Genomic DNA, 16,740 nt, shown 5'->3' with positions numbered 1-16,740 from the left:
TGGGATGAGGATGAGCATTCTTAAAAGAAATCCTAAAAAACGTACCTACAGTGGTCCCGCCCTCCAGTACTTAGAAATTGCGTCAGGGTCCTATGTATGTCATAGGACCCTAACTAGCATATTGGAATGAGGCTTCCGCCTGAAACGAGCAGGTGGGAATGGAATACAAGCCCTATGATTTTCAGATCGCTATGACCCTGTTTCCACCCAGCGGAGCAACTTAAAATCAGCTGCTGGGTGTTGACAGGTTATTCAACCATGGAGTTATCACGGCCTAACCTTGTCCTATACTTGCGCAGTTCCAACAGGGTTTCCTGAATAGTAGCGCAAACCCCGGATGATTTTCCCTTCCCTAGACCCAGAGTGTTAAAGCCTTCTGTAGCATCCCTACCACCATCCCCTGCTGAGATCAACTAATTCAGTTGAACTTAGAACCTCTCAGCCAATCATTGGCTATATTAACTGATTCAGTGGTGGACCTAAATGCACATGTGGAAAAATGAAAAAATAGTTTAAAAATGGTCATTCATTTCATTGCCATTTGAGGGATGATGCCAATGCAGAATGGATGCCATGCTTGCTTAAATAACATTGATCACAGCACTCCAAATGTGTGAATTGCTTTGAGACATTTCAGTAATGTGATAAAGTATTGTTTCATACAAAAGCACGTATTTCTTTCTATTCAAATGTACTGACATCTGTTGGCATAATGAGCACAAAAGTTCACTCTGCCCACAACTAAATAGTAATTCATATAAAGCAAAAACACATAACTTGTTAACAGTACCAAACCAAAATAATCTATCAGAATTGATTGGGAGCATTCCAGAACTGTGAAGTTATCTTCAGGGAAACATCAGCCAACATAAGTACGGTAATGTAAGTATGCTAACTTTTTGATGGAATAGGTGTATGGCTGTTATTTTGTGAAGACTCTGCAGGTCAGGTCAAAACAATACCATGTATTGGCATCATTTGCTTCTTAGAATCACAAAAGCTTTCTGTGATATTCTTTGTTTCTATTCAAAATATGTAACTTTGAAATCTGGTCACTGTTCTCTAAGGTATTTTGTGTGAATAATTTTGGACAGAATGGCCTTCTTGAACTTTTCCCTTTTTAGGAATTTTTAGATATTTAACCAGGGGTTAGAAACATTTTGTTCCTTCGGTGGCCATGCCAAATAGAAAAAACACACCTGTTCTCTTCTGGTTTACACCGAGAGAGTGTAATAATTTTGCTATCTTGTTTTGATAGCAGTTATCTGCTCTGGGAATAGGGGAGGAAAAGTAATGCTCAGTTGATGCATTGATTGTGATCTTGCAAAATTCCCCAGATTCTAGAACGGTCCCAGTGGATTGGAAGGTAGCAAATGTAACGCCGCTATTCAAGAAAGGAGGGAGAGAGAAAGCAGGGAACTACAGGCCAGTTAGCCTGATGAGGATGAGCATTAGTCGGGAAAACGCTTGAATCTATTATTAAGGACGTGGTAATGGGGCGCTTAGAAAATCATAATATGATTAGGCAGAGTCAACATGGTTTTATGAAAGGGAAATCGTGTTTGACAAATCTATTAGCTTTTTGAGGATGTAACTAGCAGGGTAAATAAAGGGGAGCAGTGGATGTAGTATATTTGGATTTTCAAAAGGCATTCGATAAGGTGCCACACAAAAGGTTGTTATGCAAGATAAGGGCTCATGGGGTTGGGGGTAATATATTAGCACGGATAGAGGATTGGTTAACGGACAGAAAACAGAGATTAGGAACAAACGAGTCATTTTCGGGTTGACAGGCTGTAACTAGTGGAGTGCCGCAAGGATCAGTGCTTGAGCCTCAGCTATTTACAATCTATGTTAATGACTTAGATGAAGGGACTGAGTGTAATGTATCCAAGTTTGCTGATGGTACAAAGCTAGGTGGGAAAGTAAGCTGTGAGGAGGACACAAAGAATCTACAAAGGGATACAGACAGGTTAAGTGAGTGGGCAAGAAGGTGGCAGATGGAGTATAATGTGGGGAAATGTGAGGTTATTCACTTTGGTAGGAAGAATAGAAAAACAGAATATTTTTTAAATGGTGAGAAACTATTAAATGTTGGTGTTCAGAGGGATTTGGGTGTCCTTGTATACGAAACACAGAAAATTAACATGCAGGTACAGCAAGCAATTAGGAAGGCAAATGGTACGTTGGCCTTCATTGCAAGAAGGTTGGAGTACAAGAATAAGGAAGTCCTGATGCAATTGTACAGGGCTTTGGTGAGACCACACCTGGAGTACTGTGTACAGTTTTGGTCTCTTTACTTGCCTTAGAGGCGGCGCAACGAAAGTTCACTAGATTGATTCCTGGAATGAGAGGGTGTCCTAAGAGGAAAGATGGAGTAGAATGGGCTTACATTCTCTAGAGTTTAGAAGAATGAGAGGTGATCTTATTGCAATATTTAAGATCCTGAGAGGGCTTGACAGGGCAGATGCTGAGAGGTTGTTTCCCCTGGCTGGAGAGTCTAGAACTAGGGGGCATAGTCTCAGGATAAGGGGTTGGCCATTTAGAACTAAGATGAGGAGAAATTTCTTCACTGAGTGTTGTGAATCTTTGGAATTCTCTACCCCAGAGTGCTGTGGATGCTCAGTCGTTGAGTATATTCAAGACTGAGATTGATAGATTTTTAGACTCTAAGGGAATCAAGGGATGTGGGGATCGGGTGGGAAAGTGGAGTTGAGGTCGAAGATCAGCCATGATCTTATTGAATGGCGGAGCAGGCTCGAAGGGCCATATGGCCTACTCCTGCTCCTATTTCTTATGTTCTCATAATGGAACAGTTGTTACGGTATCTTTAGATGTGGAATATTCTTTTGAGAATAGAGGAAATGCTTTTCTGTGGCTGTTTTTATTTCTCTACAAAGACATTTGTGCTGATTGCACCCTATCAGAATAAATTAAGTGCCCTTCCACCAATTGGTTCAGGACATTATTGGTTCATTATTGGTTTAGGACATGTGAGCATCTTCATTAGTTTAGTAGAGTTTCCAGGGCTGGGTTTCGTGAATGATTTCTTGAACTCTGCAATGAATGAAAATCCGTCTCTGTTTGGGTTAATCTTGCTGATGGACTTGCAGTTTACAAAAGTATGTCTTGGGTTAATGCCCCAGGTTGCCTCACTATTTCTATTTGTACTCAGAGAAAGTTTTCTCTACTTCATAAAGTCTATCTTTGCTCTCAAAGGGCAAGCTAACAACAACATTCTGTATATGTTCACCTGGCTTGGCCAGATAAATTGATTATAGACCAATAACCCTTGTGCTATCTGGTGTTAAGGATTATAATCAGCCTGGATCAGGAGTTTGGAACGTAACCTTTAAGTTACAGTTATAAAACAATCTTTTTTTAAAAAAAAAGAGGAAGTGAGTCAATTAAAGTCTGGTACTTCCAACCTGGAGCCTGAAGCTGATCAACATTTCCAATCTCCACAATTGTCTCACCAAACAATTAAACTCTGACCTGAAGATGTGTTTAAACAATAACTAGAATTTGTGGTCATAAAGGGACATGGCTTCACCTTCGCAGCATAATACAAAATTTTGCAATACATTGTGTAACACTCCTGCCCTTATAAAGCAGCACATCACCAAATTTACCATGATTAATGGCTTGATAGATCTGCCATATGTGCATCTATTTATAATATATTATTTAAAATCTTGTGTATGGCGAACACTTCCTGTCCACAAACCATATTTCCTGTAACACTTTTTATGTCAGCATTTTAATGGAAATTTCCTATGTAAACATAATGGAAACTTTGTATGTAAACATTTAATAATGGGAAAATAGTATGTAGAAATTTCACTCTCGTTTTTTGATGAACCAATTGAATCAGTCAAAATACTCTTTGAAAACATTTTCAACCCCCAATTTGGACAAATTCAAATGTCCAAAATAAGGTATTAAACAAAACTTAAAAAATCAAAAAATTACATATTTCATAACAACATGATTGCATTTTTATCCGCTTTATTGTTTTTTTGTGTCATTTAAGACCTCCATTAAAGTTTTTACTTGAAGGCCTTATCGTCTCCCAAAAGTCTGATATTTTTGCAGTGACAGTTTTAGCTGCAGGAGACCCTGTAGTCTGAGCATATGGAGTGCACACAGTTTCACAGGATGGATCAGTAATATTTACACCAACAAATGATAGATTGCTTCTCTCTTAGGGATTGAATTTCAATGGGGGTTCTCTTGATTGACCGTCACAACTTTGGCAGAAGATCGACGAAAGTCCCGGAGAAACAATATAATCGTAAACAAAATCATTTTGGTAGTTCTGGACGTGAGATGAGCAAGTTTCCCCTTGCTAGTCAAAGATATGTCCCCAGATCTACCTGGCTGACAGACTGCCCCCAGTCTCTTTGTGTTCCCTGCAAAAGGGCACCCTGTCCCTCTGACTTCTTCCCCATTCAAGTTATTTGTCAGTAGACCTGTCAATAAAATTGGTTACCTTTTCTGCCCCCGTGGGGTGTGGAAATTCTTAAAATGAATAGGGACTATCCTGGCTTAATGGGCCCAATGAGACAATTGATCCTCAATGCCTCAGTCTGAAATAAACTGTGATTCACAACATTCCAGAAACAGGTTCATCTGGCTTTAATACACAGCTTGAGTACCTGGCCCATTAACAAATAAACCCTTTGTCTAAGTGGATTTAGCATGTGGCTTTTCAAACCTGTGCAAAATCAATTTGATCCCAATTTCAACATGGAGCGGGAATCGGGCGGTGGGGGACAAGGCGAGCGCCAACCTCCCCGATCTTGGCAGTGTGAGATCCAGGCCATTTTAACTCCTGGGCCTCGCTGGCATGCCCTCAGTTAGCTGCCTGCCCGAAACGGTGGGAAGTGGCTGATGGACTGGGTAGAATTTCAGGTGGCGGGAGGCCGCGACCAGCACTGGAGGAACTGTCTCCGGCAACGGTAAGTCATGGGAAGGAAGTCTCAGGAGGGTCTCACCTTTGAGATTGGGGAGTAGGGGGGGGGGAGGGGGGGAAGCCCCGGCAAAGGTGACCTGGACTTTCTTTGTTGGGCCCAGAGCAGCACTTCTGCTACTCTTGGCCCCACAAGGAAAGTATAAAAAAGTTTAAAAATGTACCAGTTTGGGCCACTTTGGCCCTGGATTCTTATCCTGCTATCTTCACCTGGCAGAAATAGCCACAATGGCTTCCCTGCTCAGGCTAGTAGGTAAATTGCAATCAAGACCTGATGACATCATCACATCCCGATCTGCATATTTAAAAAGACTCCACCGGCTTCAGGCGGGCATCATTGCCAAATTCTCAAGAGCAGGTTAAAATTCCAGACAGTAGGATGTCGGTGGGTAAGCCACTCGACCGATTTTAACTGCCCGTCTGCCCACTTTCTGTTGTGCAGATAGGGTTAAAATCGCCCCTTTTGTTTTAAAACACCGTATTTAAATATAACTCTTTCCCAAATGCGTTCTATGGCCTTTTGCTTCCAGCTTAGATTTTAGTGGCTGGTTGTCATCCTTGGCCGATTTTGAGTCGAGCAATTGAGATAGAATGACAAGTAGTGAGAGAATCTTGTCAAGTTGTAATCGTAAGGAGGATCTCATTTGATCCATGAACCCCAAAATGACTGATATGAAGGCTGCAAAATATAAAATCTCTGGACTGCATATAACGGAAGGGACCAGGTTGTTGGGCTTCAAAAATCCTATTGTGCTTGCCAACTCCTGCAGTGTGCCTTCTTCCTATCTGAGAAATTCAAACGAGGACTATAACATTTTTCTCCTTGGCAGAGGCGTGGCATGACATTTGAATCTTGCTCTTAGATTAGACCAGAGCCTATGGCTGAAAGTAACAAGATGCTGATGATGTCTTGAAATTGTTGTAAGCAATCTTACAACACCAGGTTATAGTCCAACAGTTTTATTTTAAAATCACAAGCTTTCGGAGATTATCTCCTTCGTCAGGTGAGTAGTGAATTCACTACTCACCTGACGAAGGAGATAATCTCCGAAAGCTTGTGATTTTAAAATAAAACTGTTGGACTATAACCTGGTGTTGTAAGATTCCTTACATTTGTCCACCCCAGTCCATCACCGGCATCTCCACATCATTGAAATTGTTGGCTAGGGTTCGTGCTTTTATTGTGCTGAATTTCTGAAATAGGTTTATCTCACTTTTTTAGTGTTGTATCAGTAGCTGCTACCCTTGACAGTGGTTACAACTTTGTTGAGACATCCTTGGAAGATCTTTTCTCATGTTGATTGCCATGTTTGAGTGGTTGTGTAAGGGAGGAGGTGCTGCTTTTGTTGTGTAAGCCATTTTGCCTGAAAAATTCCTGAAAACATTGGCAGATTTTGCAAGATTATAGTTTAATGGAGACACCAGAGGTATCTGTGTATGATCAACAGTGGATATAAAATAAATTAGCTAACTCTGTATGTGAATGCAAAACCTATTTATCCCTCTCCTTTCCCCTGTACACACCTCACTGGACCAGAACCTCCTGCAGCCAAGAGGTTGGGTGGGGGCCTCTGACCACGCTACAAGGAGACACATAATAGCAGCCCAGCAACAATTTTCTCCATGATTTGTCTTTTGGTATACTAAGACTGTCAAAAGGTTCACCATTATTATTATTTTCACCTAAAAGAAGTAAGAAATGTTATTTATCCTCAAAAGCAGTTGCATTAGTAATGTATGAAACTTATATATTCATGAATTTTGGTTTAAACTTCATGCATGGATGCTTCTTCCACAGGACAAAGAACCCAGAGGAATTATTCCACTTGAAAACCTCAGCATCCGAGAAGTAGAGGACTCGAAAAAGCCAGTGAGTTTATCAAAAATTCTAACATTAGAAATGTTTTTTAAATCCAAAATTAATTTTATATTTTAACTGTATCAGATGTCTATGTTAAATTAGGTATTCCTACAAAACATTCTCTGGTGTGTCAGTGTTCAAAAGAAGACAATCTGTGTAAAATGTTTAGATGATCTGAGATGTAAGCTACACATGGCTAATACTGTAGGAATTAAATTGTCTTTAAGAAATCTTTCAATAGCGTATAAAGAACTAGAACATAGAAACTGCAGCTTTTTAAAAAAAAAGTTTTCCCTTTGAAAGGGAGAAGTCGCCATTCCTCACAAAGTAGTCGCCATTCCTCAAGTCTCCACTGAATCCTCTGTCAGTGTTCAGGGTTTAAGCCTCTTATGATTACTGCCACTGGTCATCTGGTTGGCTGGCAGGAGCACTACTAGTAATAAGGCAAAAACAATCAATATAATCTTTTCTCCCCCTCCTCCCACAAAGTAGATTCAGAGTGGACACAAAACAGAAATTATGTCCATGGAATCATACTGCTGAGTGGTGGAATTATGAGCACATGGATTTGATCAGATTAAGTCACTGGATCTGATTATAATCATGGCATTGAAGAAAACCGCTATTTTCAGCAAAGAATTTTAATTGATTAGAACAATGGTTGAAATTATTATTTGCTTGAAGGAAGGTAGATTTGCAAACTTATCTTTGAAATATATCACCATACTTTTTATTTAGAAAGTTAAAACAAAATACTGCTCCTTCAAAAAACAATGATTAAGAAAGCTTTGTTTAACTTGTAAAAGGAGTGTCCCAAACAGCCCTAAAACCCTGGCCAAGAGTTTGTGTAACTCCCAATTGTGGTAGGTGAATTTGAGTGCCAGACAATCCTAGCCCTAGGCTGGCTGAAGCGGGTACCGTTGCTGGAACACGCAGCTACTAAGGTAATACCTTACATTTTTGGATTGCTTTACTGGCCCAATTCATTGCCTATATTTTTTTAAACAAATATATATCAAGTTAACATATTGTCAACCTAGAAAACTAACAAATGTTGATAAGCAGCTTTAAAAAAGTTGATACAGCCCCAAAGAGCTGACAACCCAAACAAAGTCCTTGAATAAAAGCCCATGATGTGAAAGCAAGTAAGTATACTGGGAATGCAGAGGGTACAGGCTTGCAACTTAAACTGTGGGTATACTCAACATTCTTCCACTTTAAGTGGATCACATTGGCTCCCGTTCCGGCAACACTTTGATTTTAAAATTCTCATCCTTGCTTTCAAATCTCTCCATGGCCTCACCCCTACCAATCTCTCTAACGTCCTCCAGCCCTACAATCCTCCAAGGTCTCTGTGCACCTCCAATTCTGGCCTCTTGTGCATCCCCAATTTTCATCGCTGCACCGTTGTTGGCCGTGCCTTCAGCTGCCTAGGCCCTAAGCTCTGGAATTCCCCCTCTAAACCTCTCTGCCTCTCTACCTCTCTCTCCTCCCTTAAGACGCTCCTTAAAACCTACCTCTTTGACCACGCTTTTGGCCACCTGTCCTAATATCTCCTTATGCGGCTCGGTGCCAAATTTTGTTTGAAAGCGCTCTTGTGAAGCGCCTTGGCACATTTTATTGCGTTAAAGACACTATATAAATGCACATTTTTAAGTATAGGAAATCCTAAAAGGAGATACAAGTGTTGAAGACACACTCTCTCTTTCACACTCTCGCACGGCCCCCCCCCCCCCAACCCCCTGCATTTAAAAAAGACGCTGGCCCTGGCACCTCCCCTCTCGTCCTACTCCAAACAAGGAAAATAATAGAGAATCATTTTAAATAGTACAAAAATATGATCTATTACAAGCAGCTTTGTTGGTTCTACAGTTCCTTAGCAATGGTTTAGAATCCTTTTTTTAAAATTTCAGAATTGCTTTGAGCTCTACATTCCAGATAACAAAGACCAGTTTATTAAGGCCTGCAAGACTGAGGCTGATGGGCGAGTGGTAGAGGGAAGTCATACAGTTTACAGGATATCTGCACCAACTCCAGAGGAGAAAGATGAATGGATAAAGTGCATCAAGTGAGCAAATAATTATATGCATCAATCAAACTATAGAAACTGACAATGTAAAACATTGGACTTGTGGAAATGGGGGTACAATGTCTGTTGAAACTGCTAATGGACTAGCGTTCTGAGGATTGCTTCTATCTGAAAATGGATTATAAAATATTTGCCAATTGTGACAGTTTTGTGCTGTATGCCCATGCTAACTAGGAACTGTATTGAGACCGCCCAAACTTATTTCACATAGGGCCACACAGCCAGCAGACAGAGGAAACTTGCATCCCATCAGTCTGGATTGGATTTGATCCCAGGCCTAAGAGATAAAAGGCCAATGTCCAATCCACTGCACCACCGAGTTCCCTCAATTAGCATACTCACTCAGAAAGGCCACAGGGTGGCTGGTGTGGAAAATGGAAAAAATGTCACATTGGTGCGGTTAGGGATGCTCTTCTGAGGTTGGGTCTAAGGCATGATGTTGGGGCAGAATAGAGGGAGCTTTACTTTGCATCTGGCTGTGCAATACCTCACTTGAGAGAGATTGATGCTGGTACTGGATACCTGAAATAGGAAGAGTTCCATTTCTCATTTCTAACATCCTGCACCTTGATGAACACAAAAACAAAAATTTGGGGAAAAAATATGAAATATTAAAATAGCAGCTTTTTGCTTCTTGCAGATCTATCTTGTGTAGAATTAAACAGGGGTTGGAGAATATAAATTAAAAATCAGTCCCAAACTCCATATCATACGTAGCTACTCAGCTGAATGAAGGGTAAGATTTTGAAGCATCACCACAGCACTGACAGAAGTGAATACTACTGCAGCGTTTTCAGCCCCAGAACATGGGTAGCCTCTGCTAGATCTCTCCTAGCACAAGAGGACAGGAATATACAGATCTTAGGAGCATAATGGCTCCTCTTAGATGAGGGAGCATGGAAGTATTTAGGATTAGGAAACAGGCACAAAACGTTTGTAGAAGTTAACAACTCACAAGACAATCACAACAGTAAAAAATATTAAACACATGCACCACATGCATTCAAAGCTTGAATATATTTATTTTGGTTTCAATATATCTTGACGGTTGGTGGCTGCTCATGCAACTGGTGAGTTGGATAGGATACAGAAGGGCTGCTACATATATCTGTGGCTAGCCTTGATATATCTATCAGCACCAGGGATCTCCTTTGCTGGAGTCACTGTGGCTTATTGTTTCAGAAGGTGGTACCTGCAGCCGCTTATGCGGGGTTGTGTGATGGCGCAGAACTGTTGCTGAGATTAGTTGCAATTGGCTGCTTCTGTGTTTCTCCACACATGCCACTGACCTGTGTATGTACAGAATACTAAGCATCTTAGGAGTTCCCCTAAACCCTCCCTCATAATTGTTTGCAGCCATTTTACCAAGTGAGTTGAAGCCAGCTACAAAATTTTTCGTAACGTTTAATAGCAATGAAAGTTTTTATGATAAATGCTCCTATGGCTATATGTTACTGAGGTTGCCACTGTAGTTTCCATTGGTGCTGTTTCATGTTCAGTGACAGACTGCACTGCACTGCACGTAACTGTTGTTCAGTCTAGTTGTGCCATTGTCCACTTCCATATATATGCTCAGCACAGACAACGTGGGTGAACTTTGCGCAGGGGTTCTTCCCTACGTCCACAATAACTTTGCTGGATAGCTGTATAAACATCTTTTATATTGTTTTTGTGGGCTTTGCGTGGCTCTTCCACCGAAGTTACAGTAACCGGGTGGAAAAATCCTTGCGGAAATTCACCCCTTATGTGTTCCAACATTTTTCTTTTGAATTTAGGACCACTAAGATCTACATTCCTAAATAACTCTGTTAGTACAGTAGACCTTTGCCCTGCACCTCCTGGTTCCTAATCTTGCCCCTAGCTCTGCTGTCCCTTAATCCCTTTGATTCCTCATCCAAATTGATTGGTGCATCGGCCACAGTGCCCTGTCAGGCAGCACCAATGAAGTAATAACTGATCACTGCTTAAACCAATGATGGCCATAATTGTTGAAGAATGAAGCCAGAGGATTACATTGTAAGGTTTTAGCTATAATGTTCATATTCAAAATCTTAAGGTTTCTTGTTTAGATTATCTTTATTTAACTTTTCTGACTTACATTTTGTTTTCCTTATAGGGCTGCAATCAGCAGAGACCCTTTTTATGAAATGCTGGCAGCAAGAAAGAAGAAAGTTTCCTCAACCAAGAAGCATTAAGATGATGGCATTTCATGCAGCTTGACTCAAATATCTTTCTAACATTGGCCATATGACCTAAGGAGGTCTGTTTTCGAGTGTCAATAACCACAGTGCATTCTGGGGCTGGCTATGTGCTTGTGCTGGAGAGAAGTGCTGAAAGTTAGAAGGCTCTTATGACCTTCTGCTGCCTGCTCCTCAACTAAAGAGGAAATAGTTTTTACTCAGCCATCTCTCAATATTTCCCTCTACACAGCTGGTCTGTTTGTGGAGTCCAGGGCCGCTACTTTACCTCCTCAAAGCTTTATATTTCTTATCAAGAATCTCTTGATTTAACATTTTTTGTTGCAAGGGGCCTATGATTCTTTCAGCCATATACAAGGGACTGTCATCACTGAAAATCCATGTCAGCTCTAGTGAAATAAGTAGAAAGCCATGGAAATCGGCCATCTCTGAAAGTTGGTGAGGTCAGAGTTTTTATGTTTCAAGTGCCAATGGAAAGCTTGATTGGTGTTGGGTACTGTGACTATGATTGATGATGTGTTGGGAGAATGAGGGTGTCCAATCAGTCCAGTTTGATGAAAAGAGAAGCTGTGTAGTGACATAGGAATTGGAAAATGAAGACACTCCTGGAAAGAAGCCAGCCACATTATTACTGAGAATATTGTGCAAAAAGAATTGTCTGTCCACCAGATGATACATTTTGACTTAATTTTTTAATTGAAGCTTTTTGTTTATAGATGTTTTACTATCCCATGTTGTTTTCCATTTTTCAATGCACTGGTAGACAATTGCAGAAATAAAGAGATGACTAAGCAGTATTAGTCTATTTATCAGAGCTGTATATACTTAATGTATAGATTTCCTTTTGGATTATTTTGTATTTGTTCAGTTGGTTTTAAGTTGTGATGATAAATTGGTGTCAGTAATTTTTCATCCTTTGCCATTCATACTTGTAATCTAGCACTGACAAACCAGGTCAAATAAATCAAATTCTGTGTAACCAACATGGGGATCTCTTTACTGTACTTTTAACTGTTACACTGCTCAGAGTCCTGCAGTAAACATCCCCATCCCCATCCTCATCAGCTGAATATCCAATTCCTGAGTCATAGGGTTGACATTTCTGTATTACTGTCTATGTGAAATTGTTTGTTTGGTTCTGTTATATGTAAACATTAAAAAGTTATTATTGTGTTACCAATTCAAACATGATTTGTAAAATGAACCAAATGCTTCCCATAACAAATTGTAGTGTATATTTTTAAAAGCCTAAAAATGTGATTTTGTTAAAGCTCATCGCAGATTTTTATTGTTCAATTGAGAATAAAATAATACACTGTTATGACCAATTCAGAAATAGAAAATGTAGAAGTAAGGCATTTAACAATTCTAAGTGAGATTTTTATCAAGTCAATTGGGCAGGTCAGCTTTTTAAAAAAAAAATCTATATTTAGAAATAATGAGAAAAACTTGCCAATGAGAGTGAGTTGCGGGGTTTAATTCCCAAGTGTTTAAATAAGTACCACAGACTTGATTTATAATCTGGCTATTTCATGGTTTTAGTTTGTGTTGCCACTCCAGTTTTATACCTCGCTCGACATTTTGCACAACTCTAGGGCCTTTACTTTTTACTATCTTCATAAATGACCTAGATATAAGTGTTGTGGGAATGGTCCGCAAGTTCTCAGATAATACGAACATTTTTGCAAGTATTAGGAATGTGAAGGAGAACAAATTTCTGCAAGCAGATTTAGATGCACTGGGGGAATGGGCCAAATTCTGACAAAAGGTACAACACTAGATACTAGATAAGTGCAGTATTATGCAATTAGCCAGGACCAGCACCAAGTATATTTACACTTTACATGGAACAGAACTGTTGAGAGAGAAAGAGATCTTGGTATGATGGTTCATAATTCTCTAAAGGTTCATGGCCAGTGCCGAGAAGCCATAGCCAAGCAAATAGGACATTAAATCGTATTATCAAGACTATTCAATAACATAGCACACCATTTTGTCCTTGTACAAGACCTTGGTTAGACCACGTTTAGAATACTGCGTCTAGTATTGGTCCTCTCACATGGTGGGTGATATAGAAGCTTTGGAAAGGTTTTAGTGGAGAGCTACAAGAATGATTCCAGCTTGAACAATTTTGGCTCTCATATAGGCTTAAAAAGCTGGATCTATTCACTTTAGAGATGTGTAGATTTTGGGGTGATTTGATTGAGATACATAAAATATAAGGGTAGATACTCAGACTGACAAAAGGTGGGAAGTGGTGTTCTGCAGAGATTGGTGCTGGGACCACTGGATTCGGGAATTGGAAGTACAATTTCAAAATTTGTGGATGACACCAAATTTGGGGGCGGGAGGGTGGAGTTAATACATTTTGATGCATTCTTCCTTTGTAAGAGGACATTAATAAACTTGCACAATGGGCGTGTAATTGGCAAATGAATTTCAATATAGATAAGTGTGAGGTGGTGTATTCTGGTAGGAAAAATGAGGCCACATACTGCTTGGATAATAAGAGTTGAAACGGGATCGAGGAACAAAGAGATCTAGGGGTACAGATACACAAATCACTAGCAACGCTGGTTAATAAGACAATTTAAAAAAAAAAGGCAAATCAAGCACAAGGGTTTATTTCTAGAGGGATAGAATTAAAAAGCAAAGAAGTTATGTTAAACCTGTACAGAACTTTGGTTGAACCACACTTGGAGTATTGTGCACAATTCTGGTCTCCATATTATAGAAAGGATATGGAGGCATTGGAGAGGGTGCAAAAAAGATTCACAAGGTTATACCAGAACTGAGAGGATATCCTTTTCAGGACAGGCTGAACAGGCTGGGGCTCTTTTCTCTAGAGATGAGAAGGCTGAGGGGTGACCTGATCAAGCTCATTAAGATAATAGAACCATAGAAAAGATACAGCACAGAAGAGGGCCATTCGGCCCATCGTGTCCACGCCAGCTCGAAGAACAAACAGGTGCCCATTCTAATCCCACCTTCCAGCATCTGGTCTGTAGCCCTGCAGCTTACAGCACTTTAGGTGCAGGCCCAGGTACTTTTTAAAAGAGTTCAGGGTCCCTGCCTCTACCCCAATTCGGGCAGCGAATTCCATACACCCACCATCCTCTGGGTAAAAACGTTTTTCCTCATGTCCCCTCTAATCCTTCCGCCAATCAGCTTAAATCTATGTCCTCTAGTTCTTGAACTCTCCGCTAGGGGAAACAGGTACTTCCTGTATACTCTATCTGGGCCCCTCATAATTTTATACACCTCAATCAAGTCACCCCTCAGCCTCCTCTGCTCCAAGGAAAACAACCCCAGCCTATCCACTCTCTCCTCGTAGCTGCAATTTTCAAGCCCTGGCAACGTTCTTGTAAATCTTCTCTGCACTCTCTCCAGAGCAATTACGTCCTTCCTGTAATGTGACCAGAACTGCGCACAATACTCCAGCTGTGGCCTTACCAGCGTTTTATACAGTTCCATCATTACATCCCTGCTTTTGTATTCTATACCTCGGCTAATAATGGAGAGCATTCCGTATGCCTTCTTCACAACCTTATCTACTTGTACTGCCACCTTCAGGGACCTGTGCACATGCACTCCAAGGTCTCTCACTTCCTCTACCCCTCTCAATATATTCCCGTTTACTGCGTATTCCCTTTTACTGTTTGCCCTCCCTAAGCGCATTACCTCACACTTTTCCGAGTTGAACTCCATTTGCCACTTTTCCGCCCACTCCACCAACCAATTGATATCTTCTTGGAGTCAACAGCTATCCTCTTCACTATCAACTACACGGCCAATTTTTGTGTCGTCTGCAAATTTGCCAATCATGCCCCCTACATTCAAGTCCAAATCATTAATATATACCACAAACAGCAAGGGACTCAACACTGAGCTCTGTGGCACACCACTGGAAACAGATTTCCATTCGTAAAGACATCCATCGACTTTTACCTTTGTTTCCTGTTACTGAGCCAATTTTGGATCCAATTCGCCACATTTCCCTGTATCCCGTGCGCTTTTACCTTTCTGACCAGTCTGCCATGTGGGACCTTGTCAGATGCCTTACTAAAATCCATGTAAACAACATCCACTGCGCTACCCTCATCAATCCTCCTTGTCACTTCCTCAAAGAATTTAATCAGATTTGTAAGGCATGACCTTCCCTGAACAAAGCCATGCTGACCATCCCTGATTAAACCGTGCCTTTCCAAGTGACAGTTTATCCTATCTCTCAGTATTGATTCTAATAGTTTGCCCACCACCGAGGTAAGACTGACCAGCCTATAATTGTTCAGCCTTTCCCTCATACCATTTTTAAACAATGGTATTACGTTTGCAGTCTTCCAGTCCTCCGGTACCTCCCCTGTATCTAGTGAGGATTGGAAAATGATCCTCACAGCTTCCGCTATTTCCTCCCTGGCTTCCTTCAATAGCCTAGGAAACAATCCATCCGGCCCTAGTGACTTATCAACTTTCAAGGATTCTAGTCCCTCTAGTACTTCCTCTCTCGTAATGTTTACCTTATCCAATATTTCACACCTCTCCTCTTTATCTACTACGTCCGGATCATTCCTTTCCCTTGTGAATACAGAGACAAAATATTCATTTAAAACCCTACCCACATCCTCTGCTTCGACACACAAGTTATCCTTATCATCCCTGATAGGTCCCACCTTTTCCTTAGCTATCCTCTTGTTCTTAATGTACTGATAAAACAGCTTTGGGTTTTCTTTAATCTTACTAGCTAATATTTTTTCATGCCCTCTCTTTGCTCTCCTTAGTTCCTTTTTTACGTCGCCCCTGTACTTTCTATACTCCTCTAGGCTTTCTGCAGTATTTAGTTGCAGTATTTAATGATAGGGTTTGATAGGGTGGACCGTAGAGAAAATGTTTCTTGTGGGGGAGTTCAAAACTAGAGGTCATAAATATAAAATAGTCACCGATAAATCCAATAGGGAATTGAGGAGAAATTACTTTACCCAAAGAGCGGTAAGACTTTGGAACGCACTACCACAAGGAGTAGTTGAGGGAAATAGCATTGATGCATTTAAGGGGAAGCTAGATAAGCATATGAGGGAGAAAGGAATAGAAGGGTATCCTGATAGGGTTAGATGAAATAGGGAGAGAGGAGGCTCGTGTGCAGCATAAACGCTGGCATAGATCAGTTGGGCCGAATGGCCTGTTTCTGTGCTGCAGTTTCGATGTAACTTGATGTAAAATAAAGGACTAGATTGTGGTGTGGTTGAGAGTGGACCCTGAACATTTAAGGTGTGCTGGGTTGGTCCAGGAAATACAGACACCAGAGAAAAGCCATAGTTAGGAAAATACCTATGAAGTAGTTGGAATGGCCCACTAGAGGGCCAGCAATAATATTGTTGCATATGCAGCGGATAGTAAAGATCAGGTGGGAAGGCCTAACAAAAATGATAGTAAACTTCAGGAAAGGGGCATAACTGAAGACCCAGGCTCTTGAGAGTGGGTTAACTTCTGGGAGCAAGACTTAATGGACATATTTCAAAAAGATTTGGGCAATTTTATGGGTAAGTAAAGATTTTGTTGTGTATTTAAGTTTTTATGTAACAATTTTAAGAGAATTTTATTGAGTCTATTGGGCAAGTCAGCT

At 40.6% G+C, this 16,740-nt stretch overlaps 1 protein-coding gene across 5 annotated transcripts in view; it reads left to right on the top strand.

Annotated features, from left to right (window-relative positions):
* Positions 1 to 12,300, top strand: part of cyth1b (cytohesin 1b) — a 198,910-nt gene extending 186,610 nt beyond the window's left edge. For all 5 annotated transcript variants that reach the window (XM_068004021.1, XM_068004018.1, XM_068004020.1 and 2 more), the window contains exons 11-13: positions 6,771 to 6,842; positions 8,747 to 8,901; positions 11,039 to 12,300. In XM_068004021.1, the coding sequence (XP_067860122.1) occupies positions 6,771 to 6,842; positions 8,747 to 8,901; positions 11,039 to 11,117 (306 nt within the window). In that variant the 3' untranslated portion in view covers positions 11,118 to 12,300. The remainder of the gene's footprint in view (positions 1 to 6,770; positions 6,843 to 8,746; positions 8,902 to 11,038) is intronic.
* The last annotated feature ends 4,440 nt before the right edge of the window (positions 12,301 to 16,740 follow it).

This window comes from Heptranchias perlo, chromosome 23 (assembly GCF_035084215.1).
Source record: "Heptranchias perlo isolate sHepPer1 chromosome 23, sHepPer1.hap1, whole genome shotgun sequence".
Taxonomy (NCBI): Eukaryota; Metazoa; Chordata; class Chondrichthyes; order Hexanchiformes; family Hexanchidae; genus Heptranchias; species Heptranchias perlo.
Note: the sequence above shows the minus strand (reverse complement) of the source record. Positions and strands in the feature narration are given on the sequence as shown.